Source organism: Microcaecilia unicolor, chromosome 2, assembly GCF_901765095.1.
Source record: "Microcaecilia unicolor chromosome 2, aMicUni1.1, whole genome shotgun sequence".
NCBI lineage: Eukaryota > Metazoa > Chordata > Amphibia > Gymnophiona > Siphonopidae > Microcaecilia > Microcaecilia unicolor.
This window is the reverse complement of record NC_044032.1, coordinates 5451084-5473738: the sequence shown is the minus strand read 5'-3', so window position 1 is coordinate 5473738 and position 22655 is coordinate 5451084. Positions and strand designations below refer to the sequence as shown.

Below are 22655 nucleotides of genomic sequence, written 5' to 3'. Positions count from 1 at the left end.
GTGTCCCTTCAAGAGAGGACCAGAGAGGGAAAAGGCCTCCGTGTAACTTCCTTGAGTGTCCCTTCAAGAGAGGACCAGAGAGGGAGAAGGCCTCCGTGTAACTTCCTTGAGTGTCCCTTCAAGAGAGGACCAGAGAGGGAGAAGGCCTCCGTGTAACTTCCTTGAGTGTCCCTTCAAGAGAGGACCAGAGAGGGAGAAGGCCTCCGTGTAACTTCCTTGAGTGTCCCTTCAAGAGAGGACCAGAGAGGGAGAAGGCCTCCGTGTAACTTCCTTGAGTGTCCCTTCAAGAGAGGACCAGAGAGGGAGAAGGCCTCCGTGTAACTTCCTTGAGTGTCCCTTCAAGAGAGGACCAGAGAGGGAGAAGGCCTCCGTGTAACTTCCTTGAGTGTCCCTTCAAGAGAGGACCAGAGAGGGAAAAGGCCTCCGTGTAACTTCCTTGAGTGTCCCTTCAAGAGAGGACCAGAGAGGGAGAAGGCCTCCGTGTAACTTCCTTGAGTGTCCCTTCAAGAGAGGACCAGAGACGGAGAAGGCCTCCGTGTAACTTCCTTGAGTGTCCCTTCAAGAGAGGGAAAAGGCCTCCGTGTAACTTCCTTGAGTGTCCCTTCAAGAGAGGACCAAAGAGGGAGAAGGCCTCCGTGTAACTTCCTTGAGTGTCCCTTCAAGAGAGGGAAAAGGCCTCTGTGTAACTTCCTTGAGTGTCCCTTCAAGAGAGGACCAGAGAGGGAGAAGGCCGCCGTGTAACTTCCTTGAGTGTCCCTTCAAGAGAGGACCAGAGAGGGAAAAGGCCTCCGTGTAACTTCCTTGAGTGTCCCTTCAAGAGAGGACCAGAGAGGGAGAAGGCCTCCGTGTAACTTCCTTGAGTGTCCCTTCAAGAGAGGACCAGAGAGGGAGAAGGCCTCCGTGTAACTTCCTTGAGTGTCCCTTCAAGAGAGGGAAAAGGCCTCCGTGTAACTTCCTTGAGTGTCCCTTCAAGAGAGGACCAGAGAGGGAGAAGGCCTCCGTGTAACTTCCTTGAGTGTCCCTTCAAGAGAGGACCAGAGAGGGAGAAGGCCTCTGTGTAACTTCCTTGAGTGTCCCTTCAAGAGAGGACCAGAGAGGGAGAAGGCCTCCGTGTAACTTCCTTGAGTGTCCCTTCAAGAGAGGACCAGAGAGGGAGAAGGCCTCCGTGTAACTTCCTTGAGTGTCCCTTCAAGAGAGGACCAGAGAGGGAGAAGGCCTCCGTGTAACTTCCTTGAGTGTCCCTTCAAGAGAGGACCAGAGAGGGAGAAGGCCTCCGTGTAACTTCCTTGAGTGTCCCTTCAAGAGAGGACCAGAGAGGGAGAAGGCCTCCGTGTAACTTCCTTGAGTGTTCCTTCAAGAGAGGACCAGAGAGGGAGAAGGCCTCCGTGTAACTTCCTTGAGTGTCCCTTCAAGAGAGGACCAGAGAGGGAGAAGGCCTCCGTGTAACTTCCTTGAGTGTCCCTTCAAGAGAGGGAAAAGGCCTCTGTGTAACTTCCTTGAGTGTCCCTTCAAGAGAGGACCAGAGAGGGAGAAGGCCTCCGTGTAACTTCCTTGAGTGTCCCTTCAAGAGAGGACCAGAGAGGGAAAAGGCCTCCGTGTAACTTCCTTGAGTGTCCCTTCAAGAGAGGACCAGAGAGGGAGAAGGCCTCCGTGTAACTTCCTTGAGTGTCCCTTCAAGAGAGGACCAGAGAGGGAGAAGGCCTCCGTGTAACTTCCTTGAGTGTCCCTTCAAGAGAGGACCAGAGAGGGAGAAGGCCTCCGTGTAACTTCCTTGAGTGTCCCTTCAAGAGAGGACCAGAGAGGGAGAAGGCCTCCGTGTAACTTCCTTGAGTGTCCCTTCAAGAGAGGACCAGAGAGGGAGAAGGCCTCCGTGTAACTTCCTTGAGTGTCCCTTCAAGAGAGGACCAGAGAGGGAAAAGGCCTCCGTGTAACTTCCTTGAGTGTCCCTTCAAGAGAGGACCAGAGAGGGAGAAGGCCTCCGTGTAACTTCCTTGAGTGTCCCTTCAAGAGAGGACCAGAGAGGGAGAAGGCCTCCGTGTAACTTCCTTGAGTGTCCCTTCAAGAGAGGGAAAAGGCCTCCGTGTAACTTCCTTGAGTGTCCCTTCAAGAGAGGACCAAAGAGGGAGAAGGCCTCCGTGTAACTTCCTTGAGTGTCCCTTCAAGAGAGGGAAAAGGCCTCTGTGTAACTTCCTTGAGTGTCCCTTCAAGAGAGGACCAGAGAGGGAGAAGGCCGCCGTGTAACTTCCTTGAGTGTCCCTTCAAGAGAGGACCAGAGAGGGAAAAGGCCTCCGTGTAACTTCCTTGAGTGTCCCTTCAAGAGAGGACCAGAGAGGGAGAAGGCCTCCGTGTAACTTCCTTGAGTGTCCCTTCAAGAGAGGACCAGAGAGGGAGAAGGCCTCCGTGTAACTTCCTTGAGTGTCCCTTCAAGAGAGGACCAGAGAGGGAGAAGGCCTCCGTGTAACTTCCTTGAGTGTCCCTTCAAGAGAGGACCAGAGAGGGAGAAGGCCTCCGTGTAACTTCCTTGAGTGTCCCTTCAAGAGAGGACCAGAGAGGGAGAAGGCCTCCGTGTAACTTCCTTGAGTGTCCCTTCAAGAGAGGACCAGAGAGGGAAAAGGCCTCCGTGTAACTTCCTTGAGTGTCCCCTAGTCTTTGTACTTTTGGAACAGGTAAAAAATCCACTTACTTCTACTCAGGCCCTAAGATCCTCCAAACTCAATCTATATTAGTTCTTTCACATCGCATCATCACGAATATAGTTGACACTCCATGTTCTCCTTTCGGGGTATAAAATTGTGGAATTCTTTACTAGCCCACCTCAGACAGATCACTTCACTTTCCCTTTTTAAAGCAGAGTTGAAGGCCTTCCTCTTTCGTGATGCATATGGATGAACTCCTCATGGTGGTGCTCGGTCGCCTAGCGAACAATCTCCCCTTACCAATTGTTTGGCCCTCTCCCCCTCTTTTCTATTTACATTGTAGTTCTGCCCAGTTACCCTTTTATTCTCACGTTTGTCCTGTCTATCTTTCTTTTTTTTTCTCCTTGTTTTTAGATTGTATGTTGCCCACTTGGGCGGGATAGAAAGTCTCCAATAAACTTGAGACCCCTGTGGAACTCCACAACCAGGGCTCCAACTGAAAGATCTTTCATCCCTTTCCTTAACATCTAAATGCTCTACCAGAAATACCCAATTCATTTAATTTCAGTAGGACTGCATGATCGACAGCATCAAATGCAGCTGAGATATCAAATTGTAACAAAACTTGCACTAAGAATATATCTTATTTTTGTAGTGAGAACAAGAAGCAATGTTTCTGTACCATGCTGTGGTCTAAAACCATTGTGGAAGTGAAAGAAGGTTTTGGAAAGTGAAAGAGGAATCTGTGGGGATGACAAGTGTTAAAAATCTTATGCCTCAAAATTAGAAAAATAATATTCTTTGAAATGAAGCTTATTATAACTGCAGTTCTGGTAATTGCAAATAAGCAAGGCTTGTTTCAAGGACACATTTCCTCCCGAGAAACAACCAGGGAATCCCCACCTCTTGTAATATCTCATTATAGGGACCTGTATAACCTGCCCTAATTCTCAAGGTTATTCATCATTGTAACCTGACAATATTTAAAAAAAAAAACCTGTAGTTCTACATATGATAATTAGCTAGATGTTATTTTGTTTAGATTACATTTTTGAACATTCGCTATATAATGGAGAATTTGCTGACTGTCTACTTCCTTTGTGCCTTGTGATGGCAATTATCGAGCTCATTTTCGAAAGAGAAGGGCGTCCTTCTCTCAGGGGTGCCCAAATCGGCATAATCGAAAGCCGATTTTGGCCGGCGCCAACTGCTTTCCGTCGCCGGGACAGCCAAAGTTCCTGGGGGCGGGTCGGAAGGGTAGCGAAGGCGGGATAGGGGCGTGCCGGGGCATGCTTAAGAGATGGGCGCCCTCTGCCGATAATAGAAAAAAGAAGGGCGTCCCTGGCAAGAATTTGGTCCACTTTATTTGGTCCCTTTTTTTTCAGGTCCAAGTCCCAAAAAAGTGCCCGAATGACCAGATGACCACCGGAGGGAATCGGGGATCACCTCCCCTGACTCCCCCAGTGGTCACTAACCCCCTCCCACCCTCAAAAAAACAACTTTCAAAAAATTTTTGCCAGCCTCTAAGCCAGCCTCAAATGTCATACTCAGGTCCATCGCAGCAGTCTATAGGTCCCTGGAGCAATTTTAGTGGGTGCAGTGGACTTCAGGCAGGCGGACCCAGGTCCATCCCCCCCTACCTGTTACACTTGTGGTGGAAAATGGGAGCCCTTCAAAACCCACCCGAAACCCACTGTACCCACATGTAGGTGCCCCCCTTCACCCCTTAGGGCTATGGTAGCAGTGTATAGTTGTGGGGAATGGGTTTTGGGGGGGGGTTGGGGGGCTCAGCACCCAAGGTAAGGGAGCTATGCACCTGGGACCAATTTGCGAAGTCCACTGTAGTGTACCCTAGGGTGGCCAGTTGGTGCCCTGGCATGTGAGGGGGACCAGTGCACTACGAATCCTGGCCCCTCCCATGACCAAATGCCTTGGATTTGTTCATTTTTGAGATGGGCACCATCGATTTCCATTATCTGCGAAAACCGAGGGCGCCCATTTCTAATGTTGACCTAAATGTTGAGATTTGGGCGCCCCCAACTGTATTATCGAAACGAAAGATGGACGCCCATCTCATTCGATAATACAGTTGGCCCCACCCTTTCGCGACGCCGTCCTCGGAGATGGGCGCCCTTAGAGATGGGCATCCCTGGTCGAAAATGCCCCTCTATATATCTTTAAGGTTATAATGCCAATCATATATCTTTAAAGTCTGGACATCTTGATATGAGCAGAATATCTGTATCCTGTTTTTTTCCTAGTCTTTGTCTTTGTCTTATTTACCTTCTTAGTTCGCCAACTAGCTAGCCAATATTTTGCGTATAAAAATAGGAGCTTTGCTAATTGTATTTTGAACAGAATCGGACTTAAAGAGAGACATTCTCTGTGTCTGAGATCTGTTCCTTGTCTAGACAAATATCATTATACTGAAGAGTGAATAAATACATTTCATTAATGACTTGCTAGACTCATTTATTTTTCACGGCATTATCAGAAGGATTTTTCCTCCAGGATCCACACCATGTTGCATTTTGATGATCTTATGCTGACTGGAAGAAAAAGCAATGGCAAAAGACAGAAGGATGCTTGGGTGCATAGGGAGAGTAATGTCAGGAGAAAAAGAAGGTGATAATGTCTTTGGATAAGTCTGGTGAGACCTCATTTAAAGTTCTGAGTGCAATTCTGGAGACCTACATCTTCAAAAAGATATAAGCAGGATGAAGTCAGTTGAGAGGGAGGCTAGTAAACTGGTTAAGAGTCTTCACTATAAAACAGAATTAAAGATCTCAATATGTATATTTTGACAGACAAGCAAGAGAGCGGAGATACGATTGAGACATTTAAATACGTCCATGTTAAAAAGGCACAGGAGGAGAGTCTCTTTCAATTGAAAGGAAGCACTGGAATGAGAAGGTGTAGGATGAAGGAAATACTCCTTCACGGAAAGGGTAGTGGATGCGTGGAATGGTCTCTCGTTGGAGGTGGTGGAGACAAAGACAGGATTTGAATTCAAGAAAGCATGGGACAAGCATATAGGATCTCTAAGGGAGAGGAAGGGATAGTAGAGAGACTTAATAGGCGATATGGTTTAATACGTACGTCCAGCATGCATCAACTCAGCCTTACTGCCCGGCTATTGTGGGCCCTGGGCGGTAATTCTGAATTTGGCGCGCGCTGAAAACACGCGGTAGAAAATATTTTCTATTTTCTACCGCTTGGTGCTTACCTGGTGGCAAACGGCAGTGGGCGTGCGCTGCATGCCTACTGCTCAGGTAGCACATGAGACTACTAAGTCAAGGTCTTGGGGTGAAAATGGATGCGTGCAGGGTGTTACTTTGCCGCACGCCCATTTTCCAGCCCCCCCCCCTTAAAAAAGGCTCTTTTTCCAGGACACGGTAAACTGGACTGGCTCGCACTGCCGCAGGCCACTTTTTGCCATGGCTTAGTAAAAGGGCCCCCAAATTACCTTTAGATTATTAGCGTTTGCCTTCAAGTGCACATGTGGTCTAGCTGCATGCTACCTTCCCATTCCTACTCTCATTAATCCATTTTTCACAACTCTTATCCTCTCTCAGCCTCTTCGTTATTCCTCGCACTGAAGAAACCCCTTCACCAGTCCTATCTGGAAGGAGGGAAGCAAGGTGGCCAGGGTCCCTAGGCATTGACCTAAGAGGAGCACTGGAAACACAGGGGTGACAGGTGAGTGACACAGGCTTGGAAGACCTGTTCCTCCCTCCTCCCCTGTTGGGCAATATCATTGGAATAAGCAGTAGTAACAGGAAGAAAATAAGCCCCGTGGAACCTTTACACCCTGGCATTCTCAAAAACCTGACCTATGCCCAAACCCCAAAATGCTGCACTCCTAAGAGCATACGAACTGCAGTACTGGGTCACACCAGCAGTCTATCAAGCCCAGTGCCCTGTTACCAAAGGCGGCCGATGGAGGAGTAGCCTAGTGATTAGTGCAGTGGACTTTGATTCTGGGGGGATCCAGGTTCAATTCCCTCTATAGCATCTTGTGACCTTGGGCAAGTCACTTAACCCTCCATTGCCCCAGGTACAAATAAGTACCTGTATAGACTATGTAAACCACTTTGAATGTAGTTGCAAAAACCACAGAATATCAAGTCCCATTTCCCTTTCCCTATTTGAGATTCTACATGAAATGCTGCTAGTGGAGGAGTAGCCTAGTGGTTAGTCCAGTGGACTTCAATCCTGGGGACCTGGGTTCAGTTCCCACTGCAGCTCCTTGTGACTCTGGGCAAGTCACTTAACCCTCCATTGCCCCTGATACAAAATAAGTACCTGAATATATGTAAACCGCTTTGAATGTAGTTGCAAAAACCACAGAAAGGTGGTATATCAAGTCCCATTTCCCTTTCCCTATTTGAGATTCTACATGGAATGTTCCTAGTGGAGGAGTGGTTAGTGGTTAGGACCTTGATCCTGGGGGAACCAGGTTGTGGTCACTGCAGCTCCCTGTGACACTGGACAAGTCACTTAACCCTCCATCACCCCAGGTGCAAATCAGAACCTGTATATACTATGTAAACTGCTTTGAATGTAGTTGCAAAAACCACAGAAAGGCAGTAGATCAAGTCCCTTTCCCTTTTGCACTGGGCTTGAACGACTATTGGTGTCACCCAGTATCTGGAAAGATCCCACAAAGTAACTAGATTCGATGCTGCCTACTCCTAAGGATAAGCAATGGCTTCCCCAAGTCCTGCAGGAATGATTCATACCTAACGCACAATCACAGGGCACAAAACACGCATATCTGCTGTCATTAAAAGAGTCAGAAGGCACTAAGGGCACCAGCCAGGGAGATCCCCTGTGAGGTTAAGATCTGTAACGGGCAGCCACAATGCAAATAATTACCTTCATATTGAGCAGAAGGGAGACCACAGCATGCTAGACATACCCTAAAGGATGACCACATGGGAAGGTTACTGAGCGGCAATGCCCAGTATGGACACAAGCTCCCAATCGGATATCACTATAAGAGTAAACGAAGGGCCTTACCTTCTTTCCCAGTCCTAGCTGCTTCAGGGGTTGCCTTTGATTCTTTAATCCGTGGTCCCTGTATATTTTCATAGGTGATCTCTCCATCCTCATCGTCCTGTTTAGAGCCTGCAGTAAGACCAAGGAGACAGGAGAGCAGTGTTATCTGGAGATACCAAGGAAATAACTGGAATGAGTGTCTCCATCCATTGAAGGGGAAGGGAGAGGAAGAATCCTTTACCCGTCTGCTGAGGCTCAGGACATTTGGATTTTTTAGCATTGGGTACAAATTTCAGATCGGCGTAAGTAACATCAGCCATGCCTGACACGAGCTGCTGCTAAACACAACCTCACCTTAATGCCCTGAGAAAGAGGAAGTTAACGTGGTTTTATCACACATAAAGGAAGTTTGTTCTCATTTATTAATTTTTATTTTTGTTACGTAAAGTCCCCGAGAACAGATGCATGTAGTGAAGCATGGTTTCAGACTGCTGCATGGTTTGGTTTTTTTTGTGCGCTGCTAACTAATAAACATTACCAGTAGCCCCCCAACCCCCGGCACCTAGCCCTGAACACCCCAGGTTAAACTCTCTAGGTTTAACAGAGACAGTGATCAGGTGAATGTGAGCAGACAAGAGGGGGTTTGACTCGGGGTATGGAGAATTGTAGCCTTGGTAAGACGTCATTTTTATTTGATTTATTTATTAGGATTTATTTACCGCCTTTTTGAAGGAATTCACTCAAGGCGGTGTACAGTAAGAATAGATCAAACATGAGCAATAGTCCAGTGAAGTGGTTAGCATAGCAGGGTTTTAAAAAGGTGTGGAGGAGTGGCCTAGTGGTTAGGGTGGTGGACTTTGGTCCTGGGGAACTGAGGAACTGAGTTCGATTCCCACTTCAGGCACAGGCAGCTCCTTGTGACTCTGGGCAAGTCACTTAACCCTCCATTGCCCCATGTAAGCCGCATTGAGCCTGCCATGAGTGGGAAAGCGCAGGGTACAAATGTAACAAAAATAAAATAGATACTATTGGAGATTCTACATGGAATGTTGCTACTATTGGAGATTCTACATGGAATGTTGCTATTCCACTAGCAACATTCCATGTAGAAGGCTGCGCAGGCTTCTGTTTCTGTGAGTCTGACGTCCTGCACGTACATGCAGGATGTCAGACTCACAGAAGCAGAAGCCTGAGCGGCCACATTGGTGATCTGCAAGGGCCGACTTCTACATGGAATGTTGCTAGTGGAATAGCAACATTCCATGTAGAATCTCAAATAGTAGCAACAGTGGAAGAGTGGCCTAGTGGCTAGAGTGGTGGACTTTGGTCCTGAGGAACTGAGTTTGATTCCCACTTCAGGCACAGGCAGCTCCTTGTGACTCTGGGCAAGTCACTTAACCCTCCATTGCCCCATGTAAGCCGCATTGAGCCTACCATGAGTGGGAAAGCGCAGGGTACAAATGTAACAAAAAAAAATCTTCCTAGAGGAAAAGTCCATAAGCCATTATTAAAATGGACACGGGAAAATCCACTGCTTATTTCTAGGATAAGCAGCATAAAATATATTGTAGCGTTTTGGGATCTTGCCAGGTATTTGTGACCTGAATTGGCCACTGTCGGACACAGGATGCTGGGCTCGATGAACCATCAGTCTGTCTCAGTATGGCAACACTTATGTACTTATGTAGATGCATGAAATTACATCCCCACTGCTGGGGCAGATGTCCTAATTGCTCTATGTGCAGGATAATTCCTACTGGGGGGAGTTCTGGTCAGCTAGCATCCACAGATTCTTAGACTTCCCTCCCCCCCCCCCCCCCCCCCCCAGCAGTCATTTGGTATGGAAGAGCAGTGAATAAATCACACACCCTCAGTTGATCCTTCATTCCCTGCTTTATAAGGTATAGGCAAATTAAACACATGCCTAGGGCCCAAATGTTTAGGAGAAGCTTTCTCAGATATATTGATTCATTGGCTTCCAAAGCAGAATTTTTCTCTGGCTAGTCAACTGCTGGCAGAAGGAAGCAGGGGGGAAAGGGGGACAGAGCCATGTCTGCACACAGAAGGTCTGTCTACTTTCCCATCCTCATGTGCGTTATCTTCCAAATGGCAGGAATCTGTGATCAGTGCTTCTATCATTTCCACCTCTGTCAATTTCCATCTGCAGTCAAAAGCACATGGGGATCCATCTGCAAGAGTTTTATCATGGATTTATATTACGATGGGGAGGCCCAAGGCACATTTGCCTGGCACCTGCCAAATACGTACATAAGTATTGCCATACTGGAAAAGACCAAAGGTCCATCAAGCCCAGCATCCTGTTTCCAACAGTGGCCAATCCAGGTCACAAATATCTGGCAAGATCCCTAAAGAGTAGCAACATTCCATGTAGAACCCCAAAGAGTAGCAAGACTCCGGAATCCTAAAGAGTGACAAGATTCCATGCAGAATCTCAAAGAGTAGCAACATTCCATGTAGAACCCCAAAGAGTAGCAAGATTCCATTCAGAATCCCAAGTACATAAGTATTGCCATACTAGGACAGACCAAAGGTCCATCAAGCCCAGCATCCTGTTTCCAACAGTGGCCAATACAGGTCACAAGTACCTGGCAGAAACCCAAATAGTAGCAACATTCCATGTAGAACCCCAAAGAGTAGCAAGACTGTGGAATCCTAAAGAGTGACAAGATTCCATGTAGAACCCCAAAGAGTAGCAAGATTCTATGTAGAACTGCAAAGAATAGCAAGATTCCGGAACCCTAAAGAGTAACAAGATTCCATGTAGAACCCCAAAGAGTAGCAACGTTCCATTCAGAATCCCAAGTACATAACTACATAAGTATTACACTGGGACAGACCAAAGGTCCATCAAGCCCAGCATCCTGTTTCCAACAGTGGCTAATCCAGGTCACAAATACCCGGCAAGATCCCAAAAATGTACAAAACATTTTATACTTCTTATCCCAGAAATAGTGGATTTTCCCCAAGTCCATTTAATAATGGTCTATGGCATGCAAACCTTTTTTAAACTCTGCTAAGCTAACTGCCTTTACCACATTTTTTGAATTGCACGTTGAGTGAAGAAAACATTTCTCCGATTCGTTTTAAGTTTACTACATTGTAGCTTCATCGCATGCCCACTAGTCCTAGTATTTTTGGAAAGGGTAAACAGATGCTTCACATCTACCCGTTCAACTCCAGTCATTATTTTATAGACCTCTGTCATATCTCCCCTCAGCCGCCTTTTCTCCAAGCTGAAGAGCCTATCACTCATGGCTCAACTAGCCTCTTCACCGGATCAGCAAATGCTTTGGTTTGCTCGTACAAAAAAGATCTTCCATAATAAACATAATAACAAAGAGCACTTATCTCAAATTGCAGACCAAACGACATTAGCCACGTTTGGAAGTCCTGCAACGAACCACAATATAATATCATAAAATCGATAAACATACTAAAGTGGAGTGGAGGAGTGGCCTAGTGGTTAGGGTGGTGGACTTTGGTCCTGAGGAACTGAGTTCGATTCCCACTTCAGGCACAGGCAGCTCCTTGTGACTCTGGGCAAGTCACTTAACCCTCCATTGCCCCATGTAAGCCGCATTGAGCCTGCCATGAGTGGGAAAGCGCAGGGTACAAATGTAACAAAAATAAAAGATACTATTGGAGATTCTACATGGAATGTTGCTACTATTGAGATTCTGTTGCTATTATTGGAGATTCTACATGGAATGTTGCTATTCCACTAGCAACATTCCATGTAGAAGGCTGCGCAGGCTTCTGTTTCTGTGAGTCTGACGTCCTGCACGTACGTACGTGCGCGGCCACATTGGTGATCTGCAAGGGCCGACTTCTACATGGAATGTTGCTAGTGGAATAGCAACATTCCATGTAGAATCTCAAATAGTAGCAACATTGGAGGAGTGGCCTAGTGGTTAGGGTGGTGGACTTTGGTCCTGAGGAACTGAGTTCCATTCCCACTTCAGGCACAGGCAGCTCCTTGTGACTCTGGGCAAGTCACTTAACCCTCCATGTAAGCTGTATTGAGCCTGCCATGAGTGGGAAAGCGCAGGGTACAAACCTAACAAAAATAAAATAGATACTATTGGAGATTCTACATGGAATGTTGCTACTATTGGAGATTCTACATGGAATGTTGCTATTCCACTAGCAACATTCCATGTAGAAGGCTGCGCAGGCTTCTGTTTCTGTGAGTCTGACGTCCTGCACGTATGTGCAGGACGTCAGACTCACAGAAGCAGAAGCCTGCGCGGCCACATTGGTGTGACTCTGGGCAAGTCACTTAACCCTCCATTGCCCCATGTAAGCCGCATTGAGCCTGCCATGAGTGGGAAAGCGCAGGGTACAAACCTAACAAAAATAAAATAGATACTATTGGAGATTCTACATGGAATGTTGCTACTATTGGAGATTCTACATGGAATGTTGCTATTCCACCAGCAACATTCCATGTAGAAGGCTGCGCAGGCTTCTGTTTCTGTGAGTCTGACGTCAGACTCACAGAAGCAGAAGCCTGCGCGGCCACATTGGTGATCTGCAAGGGCCGACTTCTACATGGAATGTTGCTAGTGGAATAGAATCTCAAATAGTAGCAACAGTGGAGGAGTGACCTAGTGGTTAGGGTGGTGGAGGAGTGACCTAGTGGTTAGGGTGGTGGACTTTGGTCCTGAGGAACTGAGTTCGATTCCCACTTCAGGCACAGGCAGCTCCTTGTGACTCTGGGCAAGTCACTTAACCCTCCATTGCCCCATGTAAGCCGCATTGAGCCTGTCATGAGTGGGAAAGTGCGGGGTACAAAATGTAACAAAAAAACAAAAAAAAAAGTGTAACCCATGGTTGTTTAAGGATCATGATAGAGTGAGCCCTGGGTAGCAGGTCATTAAAGGAGTGACCGGAGGACCCAGGAGGAGCTCAGAGTTTGTAAAAGGGAAACCCAGAGGAAAGAGAATTGTCCCTAGTTCTTGGTTGACTGAGTTCTGTGTTACTTATAGCCCCCCCCCCCCCCTTCCAGGTGACCCATTGCAAATAAGGGGGGTCCTGCAATGCTGTAACTGACGGATTGAAGCCATAGACAGTGAACTGTTACAGTGCATCAGCCATTTGAGGAGCTAGAAACTCTGCGGATTGGGGTGTCCAGCCGTAACTGGGGCTGGGGTGGAGTGTGGTCTACCCCTGGCTGAGACGAGACCTTTGGGGATGGAGAGCCCAAAGGGAAAAGACAGTTTCATTGAGTCTAGCCCGCATGGTATTGAAGTATATCCAAAGAGTGAAATCTGTTCTGGGTTCCAATTAAGACTGCAGGACACTAGGACAGGCATGAAGGTTATACACATGAGTAAACCCGGTAATGTACTATTGCTGTGATCATTTTGAGAGCAATTATTATTTACATCTGAACTGTATGAAGATCAATGCAGTGAAACCATCAGTTAAATACAGTGATACCTCGGTTTTCGTAGATAATCCGTTCGAAAACAATCGCCGAAATCCAAAACCGTCGAAAACCAAGGCAATTATTTCCATATGCATCAACACTGGAATTGTTTGGCTAGACGCGTGGGGTGATGCTCACACAACGAGAAACAACGCCACACTGAGCATGAGAACGCGTGGGTCGCCCTTTGTTTTCGCGAAATTAGCAGCAAGGTCACGTGGGCACACCGACGAAATCCTAGGCAACCGACAAAATCCGAGACAAATCTTTTGCAGAAAAAAATCGACGAAACCCGAAACCGACGATAACCGAAGTCAACGAAAACCAAGGTACTACTGTAGTTTATTTATTTATTTATTGCCTTTGTATCCCACATTTTCCCACCTATTTGCAGACTCAGTGTGGCTTACAGAGGTCTGTTATGGCATTGCCATTCCAGGATGTCAGATACAATTGGTGCTGCAAAGAAATTAAGGATGGAAAGAAGTACTAAGAAAATAGATATAGAAAGATGACTTTCGGATAGGGGTGGATTGGTGAGGCGGTATAGTTAAGCTATGGGTCCTCTTTGTAGGCCTTATTGAAGAGGTATGTTTTCAGGGATTTACGGAAGTTGGATATTTCGTCGATTGTTTTCAAGGCCAGCTGGTAGTGCATTCCACAACTGTGTACTCATGTAGGAGAAGGAGGTCGCGTGTATAAGTTTGTATTTTAGTCCTTTACAGCTGGGGAAGTGTAAGTTAAGAAATTTTCGGATGATCTTTTGGCATTTCTGGGAGGCAGGTCCACGAGGTTTAGCATGTAGGTCGGGGCGTCTCCGTGGATGATTTTGTGTACGATCGTGAAGATCTTGAACGTGGTCCGTTCCTTAAGTGGGAGCCAGTGGAGTTTCTCTCTTAAGGGTTTTGCGCTTTCATATTTTTGTTTTCCGAATATGAGTCTGGTGGTGGTTGTTTTGGGCTGTTTGGAGTTTCTTGATGGTCTGTTCTTTGCAGCCAGCATACAGTGCATTGCAGTAATCCAGTTGACTTAGTACCATTGATTGTATCAGGATACGAAAGATGGATCTCGGGAAGAAAGGTTTTACTCTTTTGAGTTTCCACATGGAGTGGAACATCTTTTTCGTAGTATTCTTCACTTGGGTTTCGAGTGTGAGGTTTCGATCAATGGTGACTCCAAGAATTTTCAGATTGTTTGAGACAGGAAGAGAAAAGTTTGGAGTGGTTATAGTGGTGAAGTTGCTTGTATTATGCTGTGAGGTGAGTACAAGACATTGTATTTTAATTGGAATGCATCCGCCCAGGGGTGCATGATTTGTAGGCTTTGGTTGATCTTGTTGGTGATTTCGTTTAGATCATGTTTAAACGGGATATAGATCGTGACATCATCTGCATATATGTAAGGGTTGAGGTTTTGATTAGCTAGTAATTTAGCTAAGGGTAGCATCATCAGGTTGAAGAGGGTGGGTGAAAGGAGGGGATCCTTGGGGGACTCCACATTCGGGTGTCCATGCTGCGGATGTACCCGCGTTTGTTGTTACTTGGTATGATCTTGTTAAATAAATGCTCCAGTTACTTTAAATCATCTGAGTGTTGTGTGGTTCCCGAGTGGATGAGCTGACAGGAGCAGAGTAAGTAAGTGGCTTGCAGCACCTCTCTAGCCCCTTCTAACCCCGGATAGCAGGACTGGGTTACAAAAGCATATCTCAAACAAAAACTCTTAATACTACTTACAAAACATATGGCGTTCCTACGGGGGCGGACACCCGGGGTGGATCGCTGATGCGCCCCCCCCCCCCCCCCCCCGGAACAGCATGACGTCCCCCCGGTGAAAGAACCCCCGATCCCCCGACGAAAGAACCCCCCCGGGTGCACGCCGCTGGGGGGGGGGGGGTGCCGCGCACCTGCCGGCTCTTCGTTTTCATGCTTCCTCTGTTCCGGGGCAGAGGGAGCATGAAAACGAAGAGCCGACAGGCGCGCGGCACCCCCCCAGCGGCGTGCACCCGGGACGGACCGCCCCCCCCGCCCCCCCCCCCTTGGTATGCCACTGGCTCACATACACTTAAAAAGCTCTCCAGCAGACCTAACCAATCAGAATAGCCCTTCACACGGTCCAAAATCTAGCCCTGAGCTGTGCGAGGAGTGAAAAAGGAAGCCAGGACTCTGTAGCTGGAACAAGAGGGAAGCCAAACCAAGAAACACATATGGTTTGGATGCATTGTACCCCTTGTCCCCTTCCAAACTCCACCTATTACTACTACTACTTATCATTTCTACAGCGCTACAAGGCATACGCAGTGCTGTACACCATACACAAAAAGACAGTCCCTGTTCAAAGAGCTCACAATCTAGATACTACAGGTAAACAGACAGAACAATTAAGGGTAAGGGAATAAAGAGGTGAGGATAAAAAGGACAGGGCAAGTGAGTAGTGGTTAGGAGTCAAAAGCAGTGGTAAAGAGGTGGGCTTTAAGTTTGGACTTGAAAAGGGCCAGAGACGGGCTAGACGTACAGGCTCGGGTAGTCTATTCCAGGCAAGAGATGCAGTAGAGAAGGGGACAGATAAGAGAGATTTATCTACAGAACGGAGTATCCAAGGGGGGGCGTAGGGAGAGACGAGAGTGGAGAGGTACTGGGGAGTGGCAGAGTGAATGCTCTTATAGGTGAACAAGAGAAGCTTGAATTGAATGCGGAAACGGATAGGGAGCCAGTGAAGTGATTTAAGGAGACTCCTGTCACCTCTTCCTGCTGTTGCCATGCTATTTCTTTGGGCAGATGCACCAGAATGAGTCCACACATGGAATGTAACAGGGGGATAATTTTTCTCTGTTTGCGAAAAAGGAAAATGATGTTCCTCTTTCGATTTGAGACTTGACTCCGCTACAAAGCTGCCAAAGAGGAGCAAGTTTTAAGAGACTTTTCAGGCCACAGCATCGCATAAGTCACAGTTCCTTCCTGCTCCCCCATGTGCCCTCTAGTACATTGACGTACTTGTCCTGGTGACTGTAGGGCTGAAGGAGAAGGGCAAAATACAAGCTACTCCCCACCCTTGACTCATCCCAGCTGACAGAAATCTTGCCAGTTTTCCGGCCTTTGTGTCTATAATTTTCTATCCTGTCTCTGTTTATTCTTGGTCTTCTTTCATGTTTCCTCCCAGCCTTCATGTTCCTTCTTCTCTTCTTTTCCAGTCCTCCTCTCATTTCGTTCGTTTCTTTTTCTACTCTCATCTCATTCTTAAACGTAGTAACATAGTAGATGACGGCAGAAAAAGACCTGCACGGTCCATCCAGTCTGCCCAACAAGATAAACTCATATGTGCTACTTTTTGTGTATACCTTACCTTGATTTGTACCTGTCCTTTTCAGGGCACAGACCGTATAAGTCTGCCCAGCCTCCCACTACCAGCTCTGGCACAGACCGTATAACTCTGCCCAGCACCATCCCCGCCTCCCAACCACCAGCCCCGCCTCCCACCACCGGTTCTGGTACAGACCGTATAAGTCTGCCCAGCACAATCCCCGCCTCATAACCACCAGTCCTGCTTCCCACCACCAGCTCTGGCACAGACCGTATAAGTCTGCCCAGCACCATCCCCGCCTCCCAACCACCAGCCCCGCCTCCCACCACCGGTTCTGGCACAGACCGTATAAGTCTGCCCAGCACTATCCCCGCCTCCCAACCACCGGCTCTGGCACAGACCGTATAAGTCTGCCCAGCACTATCCCCGCCTCCCAACCACCGGCTCTGGCACAGACCGTATAAGTCTGCCCAGCACTATCCCCGCCTCCCAACCACCAGTCCTGCTTCCCACCACCGGCTCTGGCACAGACCGTATAAGTCTGCCCAGCACCATCCCCGCCTCCCAACCACCAGCCCCGCCTCCCACCACCGGTTCTGGCACAGACCGTATGTCTGCCCAGCACTATCCCCGCCTCCCAACCACCGGCTCTGGCACAGACCATATAAGTCTGCCCAGCACCATCCCCGCCTCCCAACCACCAGCCCCGCCTACCACTACCGGCTCTGGCACAGACCGTATAAGTCTGCCCAGCACTATCCCCGCCTCCCAACCACCAGTCCTGCTTCCCACCACCGGCTCTGGCACAGACCGTATAAGTCTGCCCAGCACCATCCCCGCCTCCCAACCACCAGCCCCGCCTCCCACAACCGGTTCTGGCACAGACCGTATAAGTCTGCCCAGCACTATCCCCGCCTCCCAACCACCGGCTCTGGCACAGACCGTATAAGTCTGCCCAGCACCAGCCCCGCCTCCCAACCACCAGCCCCGCCTCCCACCACCGGCTCTGGCACAGACCGTATAAGTCTGCCCAGCACTATCCCCGCCTCCCAACCACCAGCCCCGCCTCCCACCACCAGCTCTGGCACAGACCGTATAAGTCTACCCAGCACTATCCCCGCCTCCCAACCACCAGCCCCGCCTCCCACCACCGGCTCTGGCACAGACCGTATAAGTCTGCCCAGCACCATCCCCGCCTCCCAACCACCAGTCCCGCCTCCCACTACCGGCTCTGGCACAGACCGTATAAGTCTGCCCAGCACCATCCCCGCCTCCCAACCACCAGCCCCGCCTCCCACCACCGGCTCTGCCACCTAATCTCAGCTAAGCTTCTGAGCTTCTAGTCTCATTTCCCTCATGCCACTTCTTACCCTGTTCTCACCTTCAGGACTGTTCCTCTGTTATCACCTCTCCTCTCACCTTTTTCTCAGCCCTTCTTTTCCCAGTCCCACACAGCTGCTCTCCATTTTTCAGCTGCTCTGCCCTCTGTTGCCTCTCCCAGCTCCCTTTCCCATCACAGCCCATGCTCCCTCTGACAGTTCCTCGCATCCTCCTCACAGCCTATTTCTATTCCTCTCACAGCCCGTCTCCATCACCCAGCCTCTCTTCCCTTTTAAGCTGCTTTCTGATGCTTCTAGCCCTTTATAGCAGAATTCTCTCCCTCTGCCAGTAACCTCTTTCAATCCCCTTCAATCCTTTTTAGCCCCCTCCATTCCTCTCCCCACAGCTCCATTCCAAGTTCATGTCCCCATTACCCAGTCTCTCTTCCCTTTTCAGCTGCTTTCTACCACTTCCCGCCCTTCATAGCAGAATTCTCTCCCTTCCAATAATTTCTTTCAAGCCACTTTACCCCTTCCTAGCCACCTCAATTACTCTTTCGACTGCTGTATGCCCAGTCCCTGCCCCCATCAGCCAATCCCACTCCTCTTACAACTGCTTTCTTCCACGTCCAGCTCATCAAAGCATCATTTTTTTATTTATTTATTTATTTATTTATTGCATTTGTATCCCACATTTTCCCACCTATTTGCAGGCTCAATGTGGCTTACAGAGATTTGTTTTGGCATTGCCAATCAAGGTTATTAGATACAATTGGTGATATAAAGAGATTAAGGATAAGAAAGAAGTTTTAGGAAAATAGATATTTGTTATGTTGAGAGGAAAGGGTGAGGCAATGTCTTTTTTCAGTTGGAATGAGTTTGCCCAAGAATCCATGATGTTCAGGCCATCGTTGATTTCATTGGTTATTTCTGTCAGGTCATGTCTGAAGGGGATGTAGATTGTAACATCATCTGCGTAGATGAATGGGTTAAGGCCGCGATTGGATAAGGACTGTGCCAGTGGAATCACCATCATGTTGAAGAGTATTGGTGATAATGGTGATCCCTGAGGTACTCTGCACACTGCTTTCCACGGTGGTGATATATTTGAATTTGATTTTACTTGATAAGTTCTGGTGGGTTTTTTTTTTTTTTTGTTACATTTTTTGTTACATTTTGTTACATTTGTACCCCACGCTTTCCCACTCATGGCAGGCTCAATGTGGCTTACATTGGGCAATGGAGGGTTAAGTGACTTGCTCAGAGTCACAACCCTTTGATCCAGTTGAATACATTTCCTTCAGTCTCAAAGTGGCTTAATAGCTCCGTGGTTCTTGAGGCTGCCGCTGTTCTCTCCAATGCCGCAGTCTTTATGGCTGCAGCAGCATTCCTCTCTCCTATCCAGGACAGCTGGCCCGACTGACTTCTAGGCTTGGGGCCTGGGCTGCTGCTGGCCATGTGGAAGTACAGTTCAGCGCTGCCAAGTCAAGACTGAATCAAGGAGACTCCTCTCCTCAAGTCCCTCTCCACAAGGAAAATGGTACATTTTTTATACTAGTTGCAGTATAAATGTTTGCTTTGCTGCAGCCAGCAACATTAGCATGTTATCTTTTAAAGGGCCTGGTGATATTCCAATTCCCAAGCACACCCCTGATCCCCTCCTCAGCAAACAGCCCATCATTCAGAGACCTCCCTTACCAGTATGGTTTTTCTAGCAAAAAAGGTGCCGGTACTCAAATGCTAGGCCACCCTTCAGGGGTAGGGTGATCACTGAGGGACCCACCCCATAATAGCCAGGCCTTCTGCAACCAGTCACAGAATCTGCAATCACAAGACAGAATTGGTGTGTTGAGCCTGAGCTCTATCATTAAAATTTGAGTTCCATGGGTCAATTTTAGCAGACAATGGAAAAGGTGCCGGTACTCAGTACCCCCAAGTACCCCCTCAAAAAAAGCCCTGTCCCTTACAAAACAGACACCCCCTCCAGAGAGACCTGGCAGAACCTCCCACCTAAAAGAGATCCTTGAGGATCATCACCCCCTTGAACAGACCACCTGGACATACTGGTGTTTAGCAGTAGGGGGGGGGGGGGAGAGACAGAAGTGATCTGTAGTTGCTCTTCAACCACTGCCAACATCAAAATGGGGCCTCTGAACCCTAGCGGTAGACTCAGAGAGTGACTTTTGCAAAGGAATTTGGGATGACCTCTGACCATGGTTTCTTTGCTATTGGGGGAGGGGAATGAGGGGCAGGATTTGGGATGTCCCTTCAGGATGGCCTCTGGGAACACCAGACTGTGTGATAGCAGGCCACATTGCTCTCAGCGAGCAAAAAACAGCTCAAAGCTGACATTAATTGTCAACAAATAATACTCATGATGTTAAATGCAAGCTGCATTGACTACTTGCATAATAATGAGGTGCTTTCAATGCATTTGTATGATTTGAATTTAAGAACATAGGAACATAAGATTAGCCATACTGGGTCTAGGGTTACCATATTTGTTCCCCTCAAAAAGAGGACACATGCCCCACCCCTGCCACACCCCACCTGCCCACGCCCCCATCCCGCACCCTTTCACACATCCCACCCCACCCCCTGTCACATACCGCCCCACCCCTTTCACTCCTTGCCCCGCATCACACACCCCTAAGGGTGTCCTAGCCTCCCCTCCCCTTTCCTTACTATACTGCCCTGGTGGTCTAGTGACCTCTTCAGGGCAGGAAAGAGCCCCCGCCCCTCTTTCCTTCCCAGAGCGCCTGCATGCTGTTCCTTGCTGATTCCGGTCCCAGCGCCGATTCAAAATGGCCACCGAGAGTTGAAGCAGCCTCGTGAGACTTCAACTCTCGGCGGCCATTTTGAATCAGTGCCGGGACCGGAGTCAGCAAGGAACAGTATGCAGGCGCTGGGGGCAGGAAAGAGGAGGCTCTTTCCTGCCCCAAAGAGGTCACCTGACCACCAGGGCAGTATAGTAAGGTAAGGAGAGTGGAGGATAGGACACCACTGGCAAAACCCGCCCAGTTGCCCAGCCATGTCCTCAAAAAGAGGACATGTCCGGGTAAAACCGGGCATACGGTAACCCTAACTGGGTCAGACCAATGGTCCATCTAGCCCAGTATCCTGTTTCCAACACTGACCAAGCCAGATCAGAAGTACCCGGCAGAAACCCATAGAGCAGCAACATTTCATGCTATGAATCCCAGGCAAGCAGTGGCTTCCCCCATGTCTGTCTCAATAGCAGACTATGGACTTTCTTCCACAAATTTGTCCAAACCCAGATACACTAACCACTGTTACCACATCCTCTGGCAAAGAGTTCCAGAGCTTAACTATTCATTGAGTGAAAAAATATTTCCTCTTATTTGTTTCAAAACTATTTCCATGTAACTTCCTTGAGTCTCACCCAGTCTTTGTACTCTTTGAAAGCGTAAAAAAAAAATCGATTCACTTCTACTCATTCCACACCACTCAGGATTTTGTAGACCTCAATCATATCTCCTCTCAGCAATCTCTTTTCCCAGCTGAAGAGCTCTAACCTCTTAAGCCTTTCTTCATATGAAAGGAATTACAGCCCCTTTATCATTTTGGTCACTCTTCTCCTGTTTGAGTTTTGGCCACTGCCGCACACTGGGCAGAAGATTTCAGCGTATTGTCCAGAACAGGGGTAGGCAACTCCGGTCCTCGAGAGCGGCAGGCAGGTCAGGTTTTCAGGATATCCACAATGAATATGCAAGAGATAGATTTGCATACCATGGAGGCAGTGTATGCAAATCAAGTTCATGCATATTCATTGTGGATATCCTGAAAACCTGACCTGCCTGCGGCTCTCGAGGACCGGAGTTGCCTACCCCCGGTCTAGAACAACACCTAGATCTTTTTCATGGGTGCTGACCTCCAAGGTGGGGCCCTAGCATCTGGTAAACATGATTCGGATTGTTCTTTCCAATGTGCATCACTTTTTAATATATTTATAAATGATTTAGAGATGGGAGTAACTAGCGAGGTAATTAAATTTGCTGATGACACAAAGTTATTCAAAGTCGTTAAATCGCGACAGGATTGTGAAAAATTACAAGAGGACCTTACGAGACTGGGAGACTGGGCGGCTAATGGCAGATGATGTTTAATGTGAGCAAGTGCAAGGTGATGCATGTGGGAAAAAAGAACCCGAATTATAGCTACGTCATGCAAGGTTCCACGTTAGGAGTTACGGACCAAGAAAGGGATCTGGGTGTCGTCGTCGATAACACACTGGAACCTTCTGCTCAGTGTGCTGCTGCGGCTAAGAAAGCGAATAGAATGTTGGGTATTATTAGGAAAGGTATGGAAAACAGGTGTGAGAATGTTATAATGCCGTTGTATCGCTCCAAGGTACGACCGCACCTTGAGTATTGTGTTCAATTCTGGTCGCCGCATCTCAAGAAAGATATAGTAGAACTGGAAAAGGTGCAGCGAAGGGCGACTAAAATGATAGCGGGGATGGGACGACTTCCCTATGAAGAAAGACTAAGGAGGCTAGGGCTATACAGCTTGGAGAAGAGACGGCTGAGGGGAGACATGATAGAGGTATATAAAATAATGAGTGGAGTGGAACAGGTGGATGTGAAGCGTCTGTTCACGCTTTCCAAAAATACTAGGACTAGGGGGCATGCGATGAAACTACAGTGTAGTAAATTTAAAACAAATCGGAGAAAATTTTTCTTCACCCAACGTGTAATTAAACTCTGGAATTCGTTGCCAGAGAAAGTGGTGAAGGCGGTTAGCTTAGCAGAGTTTAAAAAAAGGTTGGACGGATTCCTAAAGGACAAGTCCATAAACCGCTACTAAACGGACTTGGAAAAATCCAAATTTCCAGGAATAACATGTATAGAATGTTTGTACGTTTTGGGAAGCTTGCCAGGTGCCCTTGGCCTGGATTGGCCGCTGTCGTGGACAGGATGCTGGGCTCGA

General features: G+C 48.0%; 1 protein-coding gene across 1 annotated transcript in view; it reads right to left on the bottom strand.

Annotated features, from left to right (window-relative positions):
* Positions 1-7980, bottom strand: part of LOC115461770 (B-cell differentiation antigen CD72-like) — a 109593-nt gene extending 101613 nt beyond the window's left edge. The window contains exons 1-2 of the mRNA XM_030191815.1: positions 7879-7980; positions 7659-7766 (exon numbers count right to left, since the gene is read on the bottom strand). Of these exons, the coding sequence (XP_030047675.1) occupies positions 7659-7766; positions 7879-7957 (187 nt within the window). The 5' untranslated portion in view covers positions 7958-7980. The remainder of the gene's footprint in view (positions 1-7658; positions 7767-7878) is intronic.
* Between the last annotated feature and the right edge of the window lie 14675 nt (positions 7981-22655).